Raw genomic sequence first — 22,310 nt, 5'->3', positions numbered from 1 at the left:
ATGCCTTAGTTCAGGTTTGTTTCTGAACCATCTAAGCCACCTGGAGGTTGTTTGTTCTTCTGACAGCAGGATGAGTCCAGAGTTGATGAAGGTCAGATGGACATGAAGAGCAGCCAGAAACTCCTGAACACTCAGATGGATGAAGCAGAACACCGTGTCCTGGTACAGGCCTCTCTCCTCTTTAAAGATCTGTGTTAACACTCCTGAGTACTCTGAAGCTGCTCTGATATCGATGCCACACTCTGTCAGGTCTGATTCATAGAAGATCAGGTTTCCTTTCTGCAGCTGCTCAAAAGCCAGTTTTCCCAGAGACTCAATCATCTTCCTGTTGTCTGGACTCCAGTGAGGATCTGATGTAGGTTTACCATGACGCCTAACATTCTCTCTTTTCAGTTGAACCACCAGGAAGTGGATGTACATCTCAGTCAGGGTCTTGGGCAGCTCTCCTCCCTCTCTGGTCTTCAACAGCTTCTCCAGAACTGTAGCACTGATCCAGCAGAAGACTGGGATGTGGCACATGATGTGGAGGCTTCGTGATGTCTTGATGTGGGAGATGATTTCTCTGGCTTGCTCCTTATCTCTGAACCTCTTCCTGAAGTACACCTCCTTCTGTGGATTAGTGAACCCTCTGACCTCTGTCACCATGTCAACACACTGAGGAGGGATCTGATTGGCTGCTACAGGTCGTGTGGTTATCCAGAGGCGAGCAGAGGGAAGCAGTTTCCCCCTGATGAGGTTGATCAGCAGCACATTGACAGAGGTGGACTTTGTCACATCAGTCAGGATCTCAGTGTTGTGGAAGTCCAGAGGAAGTCGACACTCGTCCAGACCGTCAAAGATGAAGACGACCTGGAACTGATCAAACCTGCAGATTCCTGCTTCTTTGGTTTCAGAGAAGAAGAGATGAATAAGTTCCACCAAGCTGAACTTTTTCTCTTTCAGCACATTCAGCTCTCTGAAGGTGAAGGGAAATGTGAAGTGTATGTCTTGGTTGGCTTTGTCTTCAGCCCAGTCCAGAGTGAACTTCTGTGTTAAGACTGTTTTCCCAATGCCAGCCACTCCCTTTGTCATCACTGTTCTGATTGGTCGGTCTCTTCCAGGTGGGGCTTTAAAGATGTCTTCTTGTCTGATGGCTGTTTCTGGTCTGTCTGGTCTCCTGGACGCTGTTTCAATATGTCTAACCTCATGTTCATCATTGACCTCTCCAGCCCCTCCCTGTGTGATGTAGAGCTCTGTGTAGATCTGGTTCAGAAGAGATGAGTTTCCTGCTTTAGCGATGCCTTCAAACACATGCTGGAACTTCTTCTTCAGATTAGATTTGAATCGTTGTTGACTAAAGGCAGCAGTAGTTCCTGAATTAGAACAGTAAATGAATAAAGAGTAGCAGTGAGTTAAAAGCCCCCTATATACACAAATATATAATGTGGCACACTGCTGCCATTAGAAACATTTAGAGAAACATTTGGACATGTATGAAAGAGGATGGTGGAACAGCCTCTTACTGCTCTGCAGATGTTCTGCAACACCCTCCTGTTTCCTTCTCCTCAGGAAGTGTAGGGTGATCTCAAGAAATTTTTCTCTGGTGCGTCTTCTCTGGTCTTCATCCTCACCGTCATTTACCTCCTCATTCTCACTCATCTTTAAGCATTCTGGGTAATCTGAACTCAGAACCTTCTGGAACATCTTCAGCTGAGTCTTCACAAAAGTGACAATGTCCTCCTCAATATGCTACAAAACAATAGGGAGAGTCTTGAGTAAAGAAACTAATCTGTAATGATGGGAGAGCTTCATTTGCTTGAAGATTGCATCAAAATAAATTAAATAAAAATTGCTGTTGGACATCATCACATAGGCCTACCATGAATATGGAGTCCAGCTGGACGACCTGACTGCTGAGAGGCTCTGACCTTTGCTCCTGAACGCTGTAGACAAAACAGAAAGATGACTATAGAGTTTCCTCATATTCCATGGATTAGATGCTAGAGATGCAAAATGTTCAGCGATGACAAAATATGACATTGATCACATGTTGTATTTGCAACACGTTATCAACATTAAATACTTAATTTACAACTATTAGTGCTCAATACCCAAACTTCGAAGTCTAAACAACATGTGTTATTTGGTGGTAAATATCTACCCAGGCGGGCTGTCACTCTTTATTCACACTGCTACTGTTCCATTGTTTGAACAAAAGTCATACAACCAAACCACAAAAGGGACATTTCATTGCTTTTCCCATCTAAACCAAATTGCACTGGGTCTAGGCAAAAATAGACCACTATACTTCGTTTGTCAAACGTGAACTGGATTTAATCAGGGTTAAAGAATCACGAACACACTTGGTAAAACATTCTTACCTTTCAACAGTACAATAGTGATCATCTCTGAAGTTCAGAGGTCGGGTCTTAGACCAGTCACTCCTCATGGACACACAACTGGTAACAGAAGAGTCTGGTCTCTGCTGAAGAACGCTGAGAGAAACAAACCTTTAACTAATATCTGAGGTCAATGAGAGCCAGTCCAGGCAAAAGGATGATTGGAATGTGTTTTGACACATTGGTTGTTTATTGGTTGATAACCATGTACACACAGCATCTGCAATAACTCTGAATGGTAAAAAATTGTAACGTTGTTTCAGTGTTGTGTTAAATTGGGTTGGACTCTGACCCATGGATTCAGTTCTGTCAGGACCACTATGTCAAAATAATATTTATTTACTTGCACAGTTTAATTTGGCGGTATGGTACTGTTCTGGGACCCCCTGCTCTTCCACGCGCTTGCGTGGAAAGCCTGAGGCAGGAAGAGCACCTTCCTGCCCTTCACGAGCCATCATGAACGGCATAAGCAGGGAGCGCAGCAGCAAAGAAAACCCAGACAGAGCAGAGCAACCAACAAGATACAAAGACAGGAGGAGCTGGGGTGGAGGTGGGTTGCAAAAAAGCCGGCAGAGGAAGCAGCAGCAGCAGCAAGGGAGGAGACGTCGGACTATAGCAGTTAAATAGCACGCCCTGAATGCAGTTCCCCAATAGGAAGCAGCCACGGAGAGTCAGCTGAGCCATCAGCTGATCTGCACAGGTGAAGACAGTTACGCTGTGCTGATTAAGAGCTTGACGTCATGGCCTGCCAGAACTAACGCTACGCTAAATTTAATCAGACAACCCAGAAGGGGACCTGGCTCAAAGAGAACTTTTCTGTGCTTGGTTCAGGTCAAACTGGATTTGTTGGGCCCAGTCTACATTACACTGTGTGTGTAATGGTTAAAAAAAGTGTTAAAAAGTGCTGTTGAAAAATGCTAAAAGGTTTTAAAACTTATGTGGTTTTGCTAAAAACAGTAAGAAAAAGAATGCTTTAATTCATGAAAGTACATGGTTAAAAACATAACATCATAAGTAATGATAAAGGTTTAAAAAAGTGGATTAAGGTGAAATTCATTGTGATCTGCTGATCGAGTGATCTGTTATCTGCTACTCTGGTCTCCTAGTCAAACAAGCAGAGTGATCAGCTAAAAGGGATATCTGTGTTTAAAACGTAACTAATTCCTTATTCTATTTTGGAAAAGCTCTCTAATTAATGTTCTATATTGTTTCCAAAGTGTTTCTTCTTATAAGTTATTTCTTGAAAGCTAATCCTAAAATCACCTCTGGTGTTCGGGTTTTGATTGCTTGTGTCTGAGCTAAGACTGTAGAGGGGAAGACGGTGTTTTCACTCGTCCATTACAACACTGGACGTGACTGAAGCAACATCGTGTCTGTGTTTTTCATTTATTATTCCCCTTTACAGGTAAGAAAAGTGAACACAATCAGTTGTAACGTGTTTCTATGTTTTCTGTGACGTGAAAGATAAAGTAGGAAGTAAAATAATAGAGTTTGTAGTAACTTTGAGAGCCATTAAGTTTTGTTTACGTGAATGCTAAACTCAATGCTAAACTCACCGTAGTTTTCATGCTAGCTGCGTTGTGCGGCAGGGACGACATTGTTTCAGAGGTGTAGTTGTGCCGTTTGTGTGCAATGTTTGACATTTAATGAGAATATTTAGTGATAAACGTGTAGCACTGTTATTATTTTATTTGTATGAGTAGGGGAGTGATGTTGGTGGCTTCCATTTTGCAAGATGTGAGTTTGGTTAGGAATACTACACAAGACAGATGTGATACACTTTCATTTATATTTGAACAGAAGCAGATATAAAACATGAGTTTATTATATTACTATAGAGTTTACTGTCCATTTGAACGTACAGTTTGTCAATTCTGATTTACACCATTGTAAAGATATTTTATGTTTCTAGTACAATGCTTTATTTTTCTAATTGAGCAATATTTTGAGATAATAATAATAATAATAATAATAATAATAATAATAATAATAATAATAATAATAATAGATTTTATTTGTATGGCGCCTTTCATAGCACTCAAGGTCGCCTCACAGAAAATAATTACATACAGAATATCAGAACATCTCATAAGCAAAAAACACAGCATAAAAAACAGCACATATAAAATATTAGATAACAGTTGCTGTAACAGTTGCTGGTTAATAGCAATGTGATGTTGATAAAATTGTGTATTTTTGTAAAAGTCCATTACAACACTGGACGTGACTGAAGCAACATCGTGTCTGTGTTTTTCATTTATTATTCCCCTTTACAGGGGCGTGACATTTGCAGCACAATATTCATCCATGGTCTCTTATACATGAATGGAAGGCTGGAGGGGCGGGGTGGCCGGAGCCAATACCAGCTAAAATAAGGCGAGGACTGGACAGGTCACCAGTCTATCACAGGGTTGGCACATAGTCAAACACTAATTTTAACACCAGTCACCAGGCACCAGATGAATATGTTACCATGGCCCATAGTCCATATATTATATGTGTACATTATAATACGTATAATGACATCAGTGTCATTTCATGATTGTTCCACCGATAAAGTTAATCCGGGGACGGCTCTCCATTCCGACCAGTGTTGGGTGTAACGCGCTACAGATTACTTTTATCAGTAACAAGCAATGTTCCCTCTAATTTTCAAAACTCCTGAGCAGAAATTCAACTCCCCTGATGATATGCTTGAGCGACTGTGAGCAAAAGCTCAAGCGTACACAGTACGTCCACATGCTGGTGCTATGGCCTCACCTCTCCAACTCCAAATATCAATACAATTGGCTATTACTATTATGATTAATAACAGATTATCTTGACAACATTACCTAGGCTACTCCATATCTGGGTCAGTAACAAATAACAATAACAAAATACAATATTGTTTTGGCAAATAGATTTTGCATTTATTGCCATATGAACAATATGAAAAATGTCAAGTTGGTGTCATCAACTCTTGGCACAGAAGCATTCTTGATATGAACAGTAATAATAATTCTCAAGCAAAAACTTAAATTGTAGTTGCACTACAGACCACGGTTAAGGTCATAAATTTCACAATTCAAAGCGCACATTAGGGAGAAATAAACTAGTAGTAAACTAGTCAGGGATATTTGAGTGTGCAACTTTTTTTGTCTTCTGGGCAAAGAGGTGGGGAGCAGTGTGCAATTGCACAGTAAAACACCTTAGAGGGAACAGTGGTAACAAGTAGTGTAAGGTATTACTCCTCTGAAAATAGTAACCATATTACAGTTTTCCAAGCTCGTTACTTGCGTTACATTGCTAGTAGCAACTTCACCACACAGACATCACACAGAACAGAAGGGAGGGCGGGGGGGGGGGCACTATAAGCATTTAAAATTAAAAACTTTAAAAATACCTACAAAATCAACAGTACATGCTACAGTTTTACAACTTTCACCAAAATGTAGCCTCAATACTGCTGAAACTTTTGTCCACTTAAACTCATTGCAAATTATGATGTCCATCACTCAGTTTTTTTCAATAACTGTAAAACTTTTAAAATGTATCTCCTCCCACAATTTTTGGTTAATTGAAACCAAACTTGCCAGAGAGCATCTTCAGACTGTCCTCCACAAAACTTGTTTCTCAGATTTTTGATTTGTCAAAAATTAAGCCTACTAACAGTACTGTAAACATATACCATCAAATTCTTGCTAAATACATTTCCAATCTTCCTGAAAAAAATTGAGAATATTTTGGAGTCGTGGTTGATGAAGTTTAGCAAATATCATAATTTTATCTCAAAAATCAAATTTTCTAGAACATTTTGAATTCTGTTCAGATCTGATTTTCTCTTGTGAAGCAAAACACTTTCACCAACATTTCCATGCTGTCAAGATAGAATTTATGTATTATCAGATTTTTGTTTAGTTAAAGCAGATATCAGCTTCACGGCCTTTTCGGCTAATGCTGCGTTCAAGGCAGGCTTTTGAAACCGTAAGTTACAGCTTCAAGTCACAACTACGACTTGGTAGCGTTCCAGGTAACCCGTAGCTCGTGTTTTTACCATCCTGTTGTCTGTGAAAGTTCCCTATAACGGCCACTCGTAACTTCCGACCCGTGAACTCGTACCAGATCGAACTGGTATGACTTCACAGGAAGGAAAAACACAAAGTAGGAGTTTCTTTGAACGCACCATGAGTTAGCAGCCCCCGCCCTTGTCAGGCATCAATTGGTCCTCGTGCTACGTCACCACATTCACGCGCATCCCTTGGCTGCACACACAGCCCTTCATGCCGTTCTCTCTCCTCATTGGATAACACTTGTATCCCACAAGGAAAATTTTCTCCTCGGGTTACAGCAGAGCAGAGTGACGGAGAGACTCGTGTTTAGGCTGAAATACTTCATGTAAGTGATTGCTGACGGAAAATAGGACTATTTAGGACTTATATTAACAAAAACATTCCACTGATATCTGCTTTAACAGAATTTGTGACATTTTGACCATTTTTGAAATCTGCCTTGACAACAGCTGCCCTAACATTGACTGACCCCTAGTTTGGTGGCGCAGCGCAGGTGGCGCAAGGTAGCGCAGCCGGTGTAATGCAAGTTTCCACCAGTGCAGCCTAGCGCAAAGTCAGATTGGCAGATTGGTAGATCGCGCTGCACTGAGATAGGCGTGGCTGCGCAGCAGGGGGAGGCGTCACAGATTCAGCTTGGCGCAGTGGAAGTTTCGTGTGAAAATGTCCCGCCGGGGATGCGCTGAAAGCTCGCCACCTCAAACCAGGTCTACTCTCAGCGCAGGGCGGAGCGCAGTCGACGCAGTGGAAGTTTGGAAGTTTGTTCTTTTTTTTCCAAATGAGAATCGATAAAGAACCAAATCGTTAAGCAGAATCGTAAATGGAATTGGAATCGTAAAAATCTTATCAATTCCCATCCCTACCCGACAGTGACTCCCAACACTTAAACCTGACTTGCCCCTCTTCTGAGAAACTCTGACATGTCAAACTGACCCACGGATGTGTTAGAGGACTAATTCACAATCAGGACTATGACACATGTAACGGTAAACACAGCTGATCCATCGAAAAAACTTACCGCTCCAGTTTATTTACTTTCCGTGATGCAGCTTCTTGAATGCAATTTTATAGTAGAAAAAAAATGTAACGAGTACCGTATTTTCCGCACTATAAGGCGCACCGGATTATAAAATGCACCTTCAATGAATGGCCTATTTTAGAACTGTTTTCATATATAGGGCGCACCGGATTATAAGGCGCATACCGTAGATGACCATTTAGTAGCAGTTAATATGCTAAATCGATTTGGACCCCGGGCATTTATAAGAGCCAGGCGCGTATTTGCAACAGGCTACAATTTATTTTAGCAATGAGCAGCACCAGACCATCATGCAAAGAACAAGGTGGTGACCATAGGACCACTGGAACAAAACTACTCCCGACATCGTTATTGACATCAAACAATAAATACAAAGACTGTGTTACCGCGACACAGGGAGCTGATCATATCAGTGTTATGAATGATAGCGGAAGGGAGGGTCGATTGCGGTAATTTCAACATAGCGCATTTATCTATTTGTCTTTGTCTATTAGTAGTCCAGCGCGACCTATCCCGCTGGCGCACCTGTGTTTGTGTGTCTGTGTGTGTGTGTGCGCCTGCATGCGAGAGAGAGCGAGAGGAGGGGCTGACTGACAGAAGAGGTGAGAGCTGGTGATACGCTGTTAAAAAAACTTTTTCTTCTGTGCAAGGCAGGCTATGGTAAACACTTAATCGCCCCGGCATTTATTTTGCCAAATGAGGTCGGACCCCGGCGGCTATTACAGCACAGGCGCGTATTTGCACGCGGGCGACTATTTGGTCATCTACGGTAGAATAGAAGATACTGCAGTCAAACTGGGGTTACGTTATGCATCCCCTAGATGGAGCTGAGTATGAATCAACCAATTAACCAATTGATCCATATATAAGGCGCTCCGTATTATAAGGCGCACTGTCGTTTTTTGAGAAAATTAAAGGCTTTTAAGTGCGCCTTATAGTGCGGAAAATACGGTAATATAACTAGTTACTTTCTCTAGGCAGTAATAAAGTAATGTAAGGCATTACTATTTTTGAGAGTAATATGTTCCCCAATAGCCTTTTCAGAATAGCGGGGTCTTTAGAAAAAAATAGAAAACCCCGCTATTACGATACATGGAAGTCTACTGTCGGAAAGGCGGGGTGCAACCAGTTACCCCATATGGTTGCCTTTTAAAGAGGGTAAAACAGGTAAGGTTAATTCTTACAAGAAGAGTTGAATAATAATAAATGCACTTGGAGTGCATGCTTACCATTCATGATGATCATCTCTGAAGTCAAGAGGGAAGCTCTTAGACCTGCCACTTTTCATGGACACAGAGCTGGGAACAGGAGAGTCTGGTCTCTGCTGAATAACACTGAGGGAAACAAACAAGTCAATTTTCAGAGATGCACCACTGGTAATACAGCCCAGCAGGTTCCTGCAAGTATCACAGTAAGATTATACAGTCATTTGAAGAAGAGAAGGAAGATTTCGCTCTTAGATTTCACTGTAAATATAGAAGGTTTTGAGATGACCTTTGAATCTTTATTAGGGTCCGGGCAGCTAAGCTGCCAGGACACTATTGTATTCCTAGGAATTCTTTCTTCTTCCGAGGAAGTCATACTTCCCAAGGGCGAAAACTCACCAAACTTTACAGAAACGTCCGGCCCCATGCCACATTTACTCAACTCCAAGGACATGTGCCCCCCCCCCTCTCCTAGGGGGGGCACTATAAGCATTTAAAATTAAAAACTTTAAAAAATACCTACAAAATCAACAGTACATGCTACAGTTTTACAACTTTCACCAAAATGTAGCCTCAATACTGCTGAAACTTTTGTCCACTTAAACTCATTGCAAATTATTAAGTCCATCACTCAGTTTTTTTCAATAACTGTAAAACTTTTAAAATGTATCTCCTCCCACAATTTTTGCTCAATTGACACCAAACTTGCTACAGAGCATCTCCAGACTGTCCTCCACAAAACTTGTTTCTCAGATTTTTGATTTGTCAAAAATTGAGCCTACAGTGCATGAAAACATTTGACTGTAAACAGTACTGTAAACATATACCATCAAATTCTTGCTAAATACATTTCCAATCTTCCTGAAAAAAATTGAGAATATTTTGGAGTCGTGGTTGATGAAGTTTAGCAAATATCATAATTTTATCTCAAAAATCAAATTTTCTAGAACATTTTGAACATTTTGTTCAGATCTGATTGTCTCTTGTGAAGCAAAACACTTTCACCAACATTTCCATGCTGTCAAGATAGAATTTATGTATTATCAGATTTTTGTTTAGTTAACAGAATTTGTGACATTTTGACCATTTTTGAAATCTGCCTTGACAACAGCTGCCCTAACATTGACTGACCCCTAGTTTGGTGGCGCAGCGCAGGTGGCGCAAGGTAGTGCAGCCGGTCTAATGCAAGTTTCGACCAGCGCAGCCTAGCGCAAAGTCAGATTGGCAGATTGGTAGATCGCGCTGCACTGAGATAGGCGTGGCTGCGCAGCAGGGGGAGGCGTCACAGATTCTGCTTGGTGCAGTGGAAGTTTTGTGCGAAAATGTCCCGCCGGGGATGCGCTGAAAGCTCGCCACCTCAAACCAGGTCTACTCTCAGCGCAGGGCGAAGCGCAGCAGGTGCAGTGGAAGTTTGGCTGCCCGGTGGGCAGTGCACACACGCCACCAAGACCTCACAGGCAGGTTTCCACAGTTCCAGGCACATTTAGATGCAATAAATAACCACAATAATAACCACTATTTAATGCAACTAATGGAATCAACACGTGAATTTATATCTATACAGATTGTCCCGTCACATCTGACGTCAGATCAAAGGCTGTTGGCACGCGTAATGGAAAAATGGAATTAACACAGCAGGGACGAACTGGCACTGAAAAGCAGCTGTGGATGTCCCCGGAGCAGGACTGAGGGTGGATGACTGCATGTCGCTGCCGTGTTGAGATACGCACTGACTGTGCCGTTGTGATGATCCGCTTTATAATTCATTAGCGGCGAGCGACCGTGTCGTCACGCAGCCATAATGAAAAACAAAACACAAATCATCATCTCTCTTAGCCAACCACAACAGCCTCGGTATAGTCAGTATATAGCCTATACTCACCATCTCTATCACAGAAAAAAAGAGAGAGACAGACAGACAGAGAGAGAGAGAGAGAGAGAGAGAGAGAGAGAGAGCAACACGTTCTCACTCCCAGTGCGTCAACCCCCTGACGAACGGTCACTGTCCCTCCTCGTCACATGCCTGACTCATTAGGTACCCGTTTTTCGTCATGAGGTGACGAGCGGGGATTTCAATTCATTCCAATGCAACCCCCTTCGCAGCGATATGTGACGCTCAGAGTAAAGTGATCCAGCCGACCGGACGCGGCGCTGAAGGACGCACTGAGCTGGAAAACTTTTTTTCCCCTTTGAAGCTTTATTGAACCTGGTGTGTCTGACATAGCTTTCATCCAAGCCGTCATTTTGGTTATTATTTATTTACTGATCTTGGCGTTGGTGCAGAATAATAAATAAACAAACAAACAAATAAATAAATAAATTACATCCTTGTCGGAAGACCAGACGGGGTGGGGGTGTGTAATTAATAAATAAATAAAGAAATAAATATTTTTGTCCCGTGCGTAATTGTCAAGATCCGCATTTCGATTAAACTCGCCTTTCTTCTTTTGTACGAGTTGTTGGACGACTGCATTTTCATTTTATTTACTTATTTCCCTGTCCTAAGTCATGTTTATGGATACACAGTTGAACATATTGTCATTTTACCCTCGGCATTTTCCCCTCACTTTGCTGAATATCTGTTGATTCATGTCATAAACACGTTTTGTTCATTAAAAATATGTGGTGTTTATTAAAAATATGTTGTTCATTCAAATCGGTTGTTGTTCATTGCAGAACAATAGAATATTAATACGGTGATTTATATACAGATATTGATCGAGCAGTGTGACCACACTACGCACGGAGGCGTGAGGGACATTTGAAACAGCTGTATCAATCGTCCCTGCAGCGACTACTGACAATAAAACCTGTTTTGCCTCTAAACTTCAAAACTATGACATTGCATAGTTTAGGACCTGTTTATGTACGAATTCATCTGTTATTAGGTCATATTATTATTGCATGAAACACACAATACAACTTTTGATCACAAACAAACTACCGCACGTAACATTTTACTTTCCGTAGTAAAAAAACAGGTTTGCGCTAATAATTTCTGAATGGCGTGACGTAATTTCACAAGCTTTCCCAGGATTGGTCGGTGTTGAGTCCTGAACTAGAGGATGTGACGTCATTGCAACGGCGCCACCGGTCGCGACCATAGACTGCGACACTGCCATCTACGGCGTCTGGACGGAACTACAACACCTTAACAGTGTGTTTGTGATCATGAGGAGTGGAAATTAAGCCATGTTGATTTAATTCAACAGCATGTGAATAAACAGTGAGGAATCAGAACAGTTAGACAGCTCTTTTTCAACAAAGTCCAAATAATTCAAGTAACTCAAGTCATATAGGCCTTTTTTTTTTTTAATTCCAGAAAACAACATTTCTCCCCCCTTCTCCCTCCTCCCGCCCAGGAACCTTAGTTTATAATATAGTGTAGAATGAACCCGTCCACTGTAGTAATGTTTATGCACAACTGCACCACTTTAGCCAGCTCCTTTATTTCTGGTTTTACTTTGGACAAACTGATTAAGGCTCCATTTTCAGGAGACACAGCTATTCTTTAATAACTTCCACATTCGTTGGGTTACGTTCAGAGGTTTATCAGGGCAGGGCCTAGGGTCATCCAGTGTTAGCAATTACAGACCCATCTGACCTTCACAGGGGTCACAGGTCAACTTTTCTTGTGAAATTTGACGATTTTTGCTATCAATTCAGGCATAAAACACTTGAGCTGGGAAGCTGAAATCTTTAGATTCTAGTCTAGACCTTGGAGCAGATTGACGGTGCCAAATATCAGAGCTCTGCTCCACTCGGAAGTGTCCAAAATGGCCAAAAAGCAGTGTTCATTTCTAATCCCCCATTGTGTACAAGACTAAATTCAACAGATAGTCTTTAATAACTTCCACATGCTTTGAGCTGGAAGTCTGAAAGTTTCAGGGTTTTGTCAGGGGCCTAGGGCCACCCATTATCTGCAATTTCAGACCAATCCCACATTCAGAAGGGGTCAAAGGTCAAGGTTTAGTGTGAAATTTGACGATTTTTGCTATCAATTCAGGCATAAAACACCAATACTTTGAGCTGGGAAGCTGAAATCTTTAGATTCTAGTCCAGACCTTGGAGCAGATTGAAGATCAGAGCTGTGCTCCACTCAGAAGTGTCCAAAATGGCCATGGTAAGTGTCAAAGGTCACAGGGGTCAAACATCAAAGTTAATCCTAACAAAACACACACGCTTTAAGTAATCATCATGAAATTTAGATATGTTGTATATCAGAGAGTCCTCTATCATTATATTGTATTCCCATTGCTCTGGGGGCCACGGGGGGCCCCTGGGGGCCACTTCGCTTTCCCATGCTCTCACAGATTTGGGTGTCGGGTCAGTGGATAAGGGCCTCACAATGAGTCCACGTGCCAAGTTTCAAGTGATTCGGTTGGTTTCTATGGAAACAGCGGCCTCCTGGAGACAGAGGAATGCGGCTGTTTGAAGCCCTGCCTCTCGAAAAGTAATGGCTCAATCAGGACCGAACGCACATCAACGCGTTCGTCTTGGGCCCCCGGAACCACTGATATCAAATTCAGAACTGTACGACTTTTAGAAATATATTTCATCCATTTCAGCTTTTCAGATTCAGAGCCTCTCAGACTTAATGCCTGAGAGACCTTCTGAGTCAGAAAAGCTGAAATGGATGAAATATATTTCTAAAAGTCGTACAGTTCTGAATTTGATATCAGTGGTTCCGGGGGCCCAAGACGAACGCGTTGATGTGCGTTCGGTCCTGATTGAGCCATTACTTTTCGAGAGGCGGGGCTTCAAACAGCCGCATTCCTCTGTCTCCAGGAGGCCGCTGTTTCCATAGAAACCAACCGAATCACTTGAAACTTGGCACGTGGACTCATTGTGAGGCCCTTATCCACTGACCCGACACCCAAATCTGTGAGAGCATGGGAAAGCGAAGTGGCCCCCAGGGGCCCCCCGTGGCCCCCAGAGCAATGGGACTACAATATAATGATAGAGGACTCTCTGATATACAACATATCTAAATTTCATGATGATTACTTAAAGCGTGTGTGTTTTGTTAGGATTAACTTTGATGTTTGACCCCTGTGACCTTTGACACTTACCATGGCCATTTTGGACACTTCTGAGTGGAGCACAGCTCTGATCTTCAATCTGCTCCAAGGTCTGGACTAGAATCTAAAGATTTCAGCTTCCCAGCTCAAAGTATTGGTGTTTTATGCCTGAATTGATAGCAAAAATCGTCAAATTTCACACTAAACCTTGACCTTTGACCCCTTCTGAATGTGGGATTGGTCTGAAATTGCAGATAATGGGTGGCCCTAGGCCCCTGACAAAACCCTGAAACTTTCAGACTTCCAGCTCAAAGCATGTGGAAGTTATTAAAGACTATCTGTTGAATTTAGTCTTGTACACAATGGGGGATTAGAAATGAACACTGCTTTTTGGCCATTTTGGACACTTCCGAGTGGAGCAGAGCTCTGATATTTGGCACCGTCAATCTGCTCCAAGGTCTGGACTAGAATCTAAAGATTTCAGCTTCCCAGCTCAAGTGTTTTATGCCTGAATTGATAGCAAAAATCGTCAAATTTCTCATGAAAAGTTGACCTGTGACCCCTGTGAAGGTCAGATGGGTCTGTAATTGCTAACACTGGATGACCCTAGGCCCTGCCCTGATAAACCTCTGAACGTAACCCAACGAATGTGGAAGTTATTAAAGAATAGCTGTGTCTCCTGAAAATGGAGCCTTAATCAGTTTGTCCAATGTAAAACCAGAAATAAAGGAGCTGGCTAAAGTGGTGCAGTTGTGCATAAACATTACTACAGTGGACGGGTTCATTCTACACTATATTATAAACTAAGGTTCCTGGGCGGGAGGAGGGAGAAGGGGGGAGAAATGTTGTTTTCTGGAATTTAAAAAAAAAAGGCCTATATGACTTGAGTTACTTGAATTATTTGGACTTTGTTGAAAAAGAGCTGTCTAACTGTTCTGATTCCTCACTGTTTATTCACATGCTGTTGAATTAAATCAACATGGCTTAATTTCCACTCCTCATGATCACAAACACACTGTTAAGGTGTTGTAGTTCCGTCCAGACGCCGTAGATGGCAGTGTCGCAGGCTATGGTCGCGACCGGTGGCGCCGTTGCAATGACGTCACATCCTCTAGTTCAGCACTCAACACCGACCAATCCTGGGAAAGCTTGTGAAATTACGTCACGCCATTCAGAAATTATTAGCGCAAACCTGTTTTTTTACTACGGAAAGTAAAATGTTACGTGCGGTAGTTTGTTTGTGATCAAAAGTTGTATTGTGTGTTTCATGCAATAATAATATGACCTAATAACAGATGAATTCGTACATAAACAGGTCCTAAACTATGCAATGTCATAGTTTTGAAGTTTAGAGGCAAAACAGGTTTTATTGTCAGTAGTCGCTGCAGGGACGATTGATACAGCTGTTTCAAATGTCCCTCACGCCTCCGTGCGTAGTGTGGTCACACTGCTCGATCAATATCTGTATATAAATCACCGTATTAATATTCTATTGTTCTGCAATGAACAACAACCGATTTGAATGAACAACATATTTTTAATAAACACCACATATTTTTAATGAACAAAACGTGTTTATGACATGAATCAACAGATATTCAGCAAAGTGAGGGGAAAATGCCGAGGGTAAAATGACAATATGTTCAACTGTGTATCCATAAACATGACTTAGGACAGGGAAATAAGTAAATAAAATGAAAATGCAGTCGTCCAACAACTCGTACAAAAGAAGAAAGGCGAGTTTAATCGAAATGCGGATCTTGACAATTACGCACGGGACAAAAATATTTATTTCTTTATTTATTTATTAATTACACACCCCCACCCCGTCTGGTCTTCCGACAAGGATGTAATTTATTTATTTATTTGTTTGTTTGTTTATTTATTATTCTGCACCAACGCCAAGATCAGTAAATAAATAATAACCAAAATGACGGCTTGGATGAAAGCTATGTCAGACACACCAGGTTCAATAAAGCTTCAAAGGGGAAAAAAAGTTTTCCAGCTCAGTGCGTCGTTCAGCGCCGCGTCCGGTCGGCTGGATCACTTTACTCTGAGCGTCACATATCGCTGCGAAGGGGGTTGCATTGGAATGAATTGAAATCCCCGCTCGTCACCTCATGACGAAAAACGGGTACCTAATGAGTCAGGCATGTGACGAGGAGGGACAGTGACCGTTCGTCAGGGGGTTGACGCACTGGGAGTGAGAACGTGTTGGAGAGAGAGAGAGAGCTGATTCCATCCCTGTTACGCATGGTGTTACTCTTATTAACCACCTGATGTTTTGTCTGATGACGCTGTGTGTCAGTAATGCACTCTGTCAGACAGACAGAGCACAAAATGCCTCGGCATTTATGATTCATTCTATTTTTATTAAAGTAATCGGTTACTCGAGTAAGACCAGGTTAGGTTACTCGGTTAGAAAATTATTCGAAATGCCCATGCCTAGCCACAACTAGGACTGTTCTCTGAAACAACAAACATCAGCAAAAACCCTGTAAATGTCACAATAGAAACTTTCTGTCGATCATAAAATTGGCAGAACTTGATGCCTTGTTCCCTGTGAGTAGGGACTATATTGACTTACTGAGGTTCTGAGGGACGTTCTCCTTCAGGTGTTAAAGGTGGCTCCATGGAAGGATGCAAAGCTGGGTTCAAGTCCAGGAGAGTCTGGTCTGTCTGGGCTTCAACATAACACAACAGAAGTTTTGAGTTAGGGAAGGACTCCCTCTTGACCCATGGTAGGGGCTCCACCTTAACACGAACACAACAATTAAGTGTTTCTGGTAAAAACAGGAAGTTAGGGAGCTACATGATGCAGTTATCAAATGGCAGCCATTCACATTGAATGTTTGTGAAGCACCACTGTCTGGTGGGACTGTCTTCTGGTGTGGACGACTTCTGTGATTAGATGGGTCGAGATGAAACGAGAGCTGAAGGTAGCAAGCATGCTATCAGGGGAGCTCATACAGCTTGGAGGTTGTGACCGTGATTGACAGGATTTATATTTCAAGGGGAGGGAACATAAAAAATCAAGAAACATTTGTAATTAGGAACGCCCGTGAGTAAATGATGAGTCAAATGTCTGAAATTGTTTTGCAGGAAGAGAAAATTCATCAAAATACTTTGATAAGTCCTTTCTGACATGAAAAAATGAAGTTTTGGATACAGAGTAAAAACTGGAAATACATAATTTCATTGGTCTTTAAACATAATCTCTGTCACAGAGGACAAGAATTCTGCTAATGTTAACTTCCCTAACAGGGAAAATCGGTATGTGACACAGTTTCTGTTAAAGGCCAGTTGAAATTCATATTTTGTTTTAGTCTTCATATTACCATTGACGGTGTGCTTTAATGTAATTTGACCACTTCAATGATGCTTGTGACTGCATCACTGTTGTGCTCAAATTACGTTAAAGGGATAGTTCGGGTTTTTTGATATGAATCTATATGGCATCCCCATCATCAGTTACGTGCTGTGACGGTGACTTTCCCCGGACTGTGTCCCGTGAGCGGAGTTCCGGCCTGGTTTCGGTGCTGACGAATGTAGTCCGGCTAGTTGGCTGGGATCACGAAAATAAAGCGTTTTTCTTCTCAAAACAATATGCGTTCAAAAGAGTGATACATTTGCATCACAAAACCGTTGTCCACGAAAAAGTCTGACCTCGCAATCGCTTGGCGCTATTTTCTCTCCCTCCGTATCACTGCGCGCTGCCGCCTGTAGACGGCTGTGCACGTTTCTATCAGCTGTTTCACGGAGTTTACTGCTCGGATAGTTCACATAAACATTTCTGATTATGACACAAGTGATGAAGCCATCCCTTGTTTTAGCACAGAGCTAAAGGGAGAGCTTTATGAACCTGATGTGATGCTGAACTTCGTCAGATGGAGTTAAAACGGGCAGACAGAGAGAGAGAGGAGGGACAGGGAAGTGACAAGCTGAAGTTAGACCCACAGCTGTAGCTGTGACGGACAGGGTGATGATCAGTAATGCAGCGCAGTCCGTTATGGAAGATCTGAGGCTCCTCTGACCGCTGCAGGTGAGCCGCAGGTGAGCTGCACGTCAGCTGGCTGGAGAGTAGTGCCGTTCTTTTTTTTTCTTTCTTTTTTTTCCAGCAGCACCGTCCGGTGCAGGTGATGCACGCTGTCTGTCTGTGTATGTTTGTAGGTCTGATCTTCCACCATGAACTGCGCTGCAACGATCACCCACCTCTTTACCTAACTCCATCTGACGAAGTTCAGCATCACATCAGGTTCATAAAGCTCTCCCTTTAGCTCTGTGCTAAAACAAGGGATGGCTTCATCACTTGTGTCATAATCAGAAATGTTTATGTGAACTATCCGAGCAGTAAACTCCGTGAAACAGCTGATAGAAACGCGCACAGCCGTCTACAGGCGGCAGCGCGCAGTGATACGGAGGGAGAGAAAATAGCGCCAAGCGATTGCGAGGTCAGACTTTATCGTGGACAACGGTTTTGTGATGCAAATGTATCACTCTTTTGAACGCATATTGTTTTGAGAAGAAAAACGCTTTATTTTCGTGACCCCAGCCAACTAGCCGGACTACATTCGTCAGCACCGAAACCAGGCCGGAACTCCGCTCACGGGACACAGTCCGGGGAAAGTCACCGTCACAGCACGTAACTGATGATGGGGATGCCATATAGATTCATATCAAAAAACCCGAACTATCCCTTTAAGGCACACCCTTGAGGGTAATATTGCTTAAAACCCTGTAAAGCCTGAACCATGAAATAAAAATAATAAAAATTGAAATTGGACCCTATACTGGACCTTCTGACAAATAATTTAAAAAATATAATTCCAAAAAAAAAGGAAAAAAAAAATTGCAAATCAGATTTGCATAGAAAATTACCTTACATACCTGCTGTATCTAATTTGATACACATTTTCAACACGGTTCTACTATAAAATAAGTTCTGAAATATTAAGTAGTTTTACTTTGGATCAATGCAGTAACTATTCCTATTGAAGTTTCAGTAACAATTTTTCTTACCTTCATTTTTTCAAAACTGGCAAAAATATCCATAATAAAACACATTTGTGTCCCTGACTGACGGCGGCCATATTGGATGTCCCAACTGAAGGCCTGCTGGTGCAAAAATTACTGCACCCTGGTGGAATATTTGACCATTGCATGTATCTGATTCTATACATTCGGTTTTTCCAGGGGGAAAAAATCACAGTGAGGATGTAGAGGTCTCAAAAGCTCATGTATTTTCAGGTATCAAAGTTAATACAAATGGCGACATAGGGTTTAACTAACGTTACATTATGTGAAACAAATCTGCCCTTATTCAGTGACAAGAAGAATATCAACTTTAATCTATTTGATTTGATCAAGATCAAAGGAAACAGAGAAGACAAAACAATAGAATCACAACGTATTCTCTTTATACAACATATAAGTTATTTACTTAAGCTGAAGCATGAAAAGGAGAATGAGACTCTTACCTGTTTCCAGTTTGAAGTTTCTGGCAAATACTGAACCAGCTCAGCTCAGCTCAGTGAAGAAGTGAAATTCAGCCCATCCAGCTTCCTCTTTGTGCTTATTGTTGTATCGCAATGTAACATGTCACAAGATGCTGAGCTCAGGCGTTTGCGAGGTAGATTATTTGATTATTTAACAAACTCATGACATGGAGTCTTTAGTTTCAATTTACTTATGTAATTCAAATGTGACAGAGGAGAACTAACCGAGATGAATTCTGCTGATGCTAATATGAAATTCCCTCTTCAACATTCCCTCCACCGCAGCTCAGCAAGGAATCACAGGGACTTTTTGTTTTTCAAATTTGTCATTTCAAAGCTTTAAAGATTCAACTACATATTTCTTGAAGCCTGGAAAAAAATCTAAATGTGCATCCCTACTACCAACTGTATAAAAAGGTTAACACTGAAACAATACAAGTTAAAATACTGTGTTGTTTTAGTTTTCACCTCACTTAGACTACTTTAAGTACCACAACTGGGATACTAGCTGGGCAGTGCTGTAAAAACATTGGTGTTTGGGTTCAAAGATTATCATTATATGTTCCTGTCCTTTCAAAATAAAGTGCAGTCCAAGTCCAGTAAATTAAAGTAAGCAGCTGAAATTTGACACATTTATATTGTTGATTCTTTTAAGGAATGTAGTAATATATGTAAAAAATAACAATTATTTACAGCAACACTAAGAGTGAAGCATGTTTCCCCTTGAACTGTCAACCCTCTCAGAAAACTGGAAGTTTGTGGTCTAGACTCATCCAGTAAATCCCTAATACTTGCTTCCTAATCGGTCTCCAATGTGCAAACACAACATGTAACACTAAATCATCTGTAGCAACTCTTCACAAAAACAAACAGGAACTAACCCTGTTTTTTTAAGCCAGAATTTGTGGTTTACTTGGAACAGGAGTGGCAGTTGTAATGTTAAAGCAGAAGTAAGCAGAATATTTGTGTTAATATAAGTCTTAAAGGGACAACGAGGAGTTTTTTTGGCTTGGTTATAAAAAAGTCTCACGTTAATGTGGATGAATCTACGCTACCCACACTTGTTAATGGGCCCATTTTCGATGAATATATCGTTTTGTCTCTATCGTTATTTTGTTATTATTAGTGGTGGTGGAAATGCTGGTCGAGCCGACCAGCATTTCCTTACTTTCGGTTTTGTGGCGAGTCATGAGAATAACGCCGCCGAATCGCCGTTAATGGTCCGAACTACGACGGTATGTGATCGTCTTCAGACCTCTGACTTTAATTCTTGATGAATGAAAACATGAGTCTGTCTTGCGCCGGTCAAAGAATTTCACGGTGCGCGGAGGCTCATAAATGCTTCGCTCCTCGTTGTCCCTTTAAATAGTTATATCTTCCGACAGCAATCACTTCTATAGAGTGTTTGGTCTGAAACACGGGTCTGTCAGTCACTCTGCTCTGCTCTGAGCCGAGGAGAAAACTTCCCTTGTATCCTACAACCTTTATCCAATGAGGAGAGAGAACGGCATAAAGGGGCGGTCCTCTCTCTGTGTGTGCAGCCAAGGGATGCGCGTGAATGTGGTGACGTAGGGACGAGGGCGGGGACTGTTAACTCCATCTGCTGACAGGAAGTTAGCCAAAACGACTGGATCGCTTACTTCTGCTTGAAGGCCATAAATTTTCTGCTTTGTGGCACTGCACTTTGCAAGACAGATGTATTGAATACATACAAATACTGTGAACAAATACTTTGCGCCTTCTCAGGAATATTTTTTCCTCTTCTGTTACACATACATCATGATGATATATAATTGATAAATTGTCTTGTGATGAACAGAGTAGCTCAGAATCACTGTATCATGATACCATCGTTATCATATACAAAATTGAATTGTCGTGGGGAGTAGGCCTACACTTGAGTTGTATGTTGCGATTTTTCTTTCCTCACTAAATGCCGCAAAGTGTCCTCCTTTTTGGTGTTGTGGAAATGGCCACCCTAAGTCCAAGTCCAGTAAATTAAAGTAAGCAGCTGATATTTGACACATGTTGATTCTTTTAAGGAATGTAGTGATAACTGTAAGAACAATTATTTACAGCAACACTAAGTGAATCATGTTTCCTCCTCAGCCGTGAACATTCTCAGAAAACAGGAAGTTTGTGGTCTAGACTCGTCCATCTCTAATAGCCTACTTGCTTCGTGCAAACACAAACACAACATATAACACTATAACCCTGTTCTAGGCCATTTAAGCAGAAGCTGTGGTTTATTTGGAACAGGGGTGGCAGTAATTATAGCTATAGGTTATGTGAGGTTAACTGGACTGGATGTTCCAACTTCCAGTAGATTTAATATGTGCTTTTGTTTATTATGTTCATGCAGAAACTCTATATCGATTCGTATGGATTGACATTGACACACACTTATTGCAACCTTTCACATGTTTTTTTTGTGTGTGTGTTGGTGGGAAGGTGTCAGGTGCTGCAGACGTGTGCAGGTGTGAAAGCCGGCGGCTGCCTGGTGATAAGGAGAACACACCACACCAAAGCTGCACACAACCAACTGTGTTCAACACAAACTGTGGTTAATGAACGACTCAGGACACTGAAGTCTCTAACTTTAAAACCTCTGTGTCCACACCAAACACACATCTGTCCATGCCTCTAAATGGAGTCACTATACATTTACTAATTCTACTATTATAAGTGAAACCTGTCATTCAGACCCTTTACTCAGTTGTTGTTGTGGAAGCCCCTGCAGCTTCGTCTCCTCTCGGTTACTGTACGTTTCTCCATTCACACATACATTTTTTTTTAACACAAACTGGTTGTTTTTATGAAAAAATATATAGAAATAAAATCACATTTCATTATAAAAATGTACATACATCAGTATTCTATACAAACATAAACAATATAAGACGAATATTCTGTTGTTCAATTTTTTAACTTTGACGGAGAAATATCTTCACAGGAAGTGGAAGAAAAAAAAAAATCAAAATCATGGGAAAATGTTCAGCCCCGAGGCAGTTGAGGGGGGTAATGAAGGCAGGGAGGGGTGTGTGTGTGTGTGTGTGTGTGTGTGTGTCAGGGTCAGCGTGGTGCTACAGTACTGACTCTCTCTGCTCCTCAGCGTCGCAGCCT

General features: G+C 41.6%; 1 protein-coding gene across 1 annotated transcript in view; it reads right to left on the bottom strand.

The window, feature by feature from the left end:
- Positions 1–22,310, bottom strand: part of LOC310989102 (solute carrier family 22 member 7-like) — a gene marked incomplete at both ends in the record, with an annotated part of 50,526 nt that overhangs the window by 9,668 nt on the left and 18,548 nt on the right. Inside the window, 2 exons of the mRNA XM_083976003.1 lie at positions 1,503–1,728; positions 1,859–1,922. Coding sequence (XP_083832129.1) covers positions 1,503–1,728; positions 1,859–1,922 — 290 coding nt within the window. The remainder of the gene's footprint in view (positions 1–1,502; positions 1,729–1,858; positions 1,923–22,310) is intronic.

The sequence above is a fragment of the Trachurus trachurus genome (genome assembly GCF_905171665.1).
Source record: "Trachurus trachurus genome assembly, chromosome: 1".
Taxonomy (NCBI): domain Eukaryota; kingdom Metazoa; phylum Chordata; class Actinopteri; order Carangiformes; family Carangidae; genus Trachurus; species Trachurus trachurus.
This window is presented reverse-complemented; position numbering and strand designations above follow the sequence as displayed.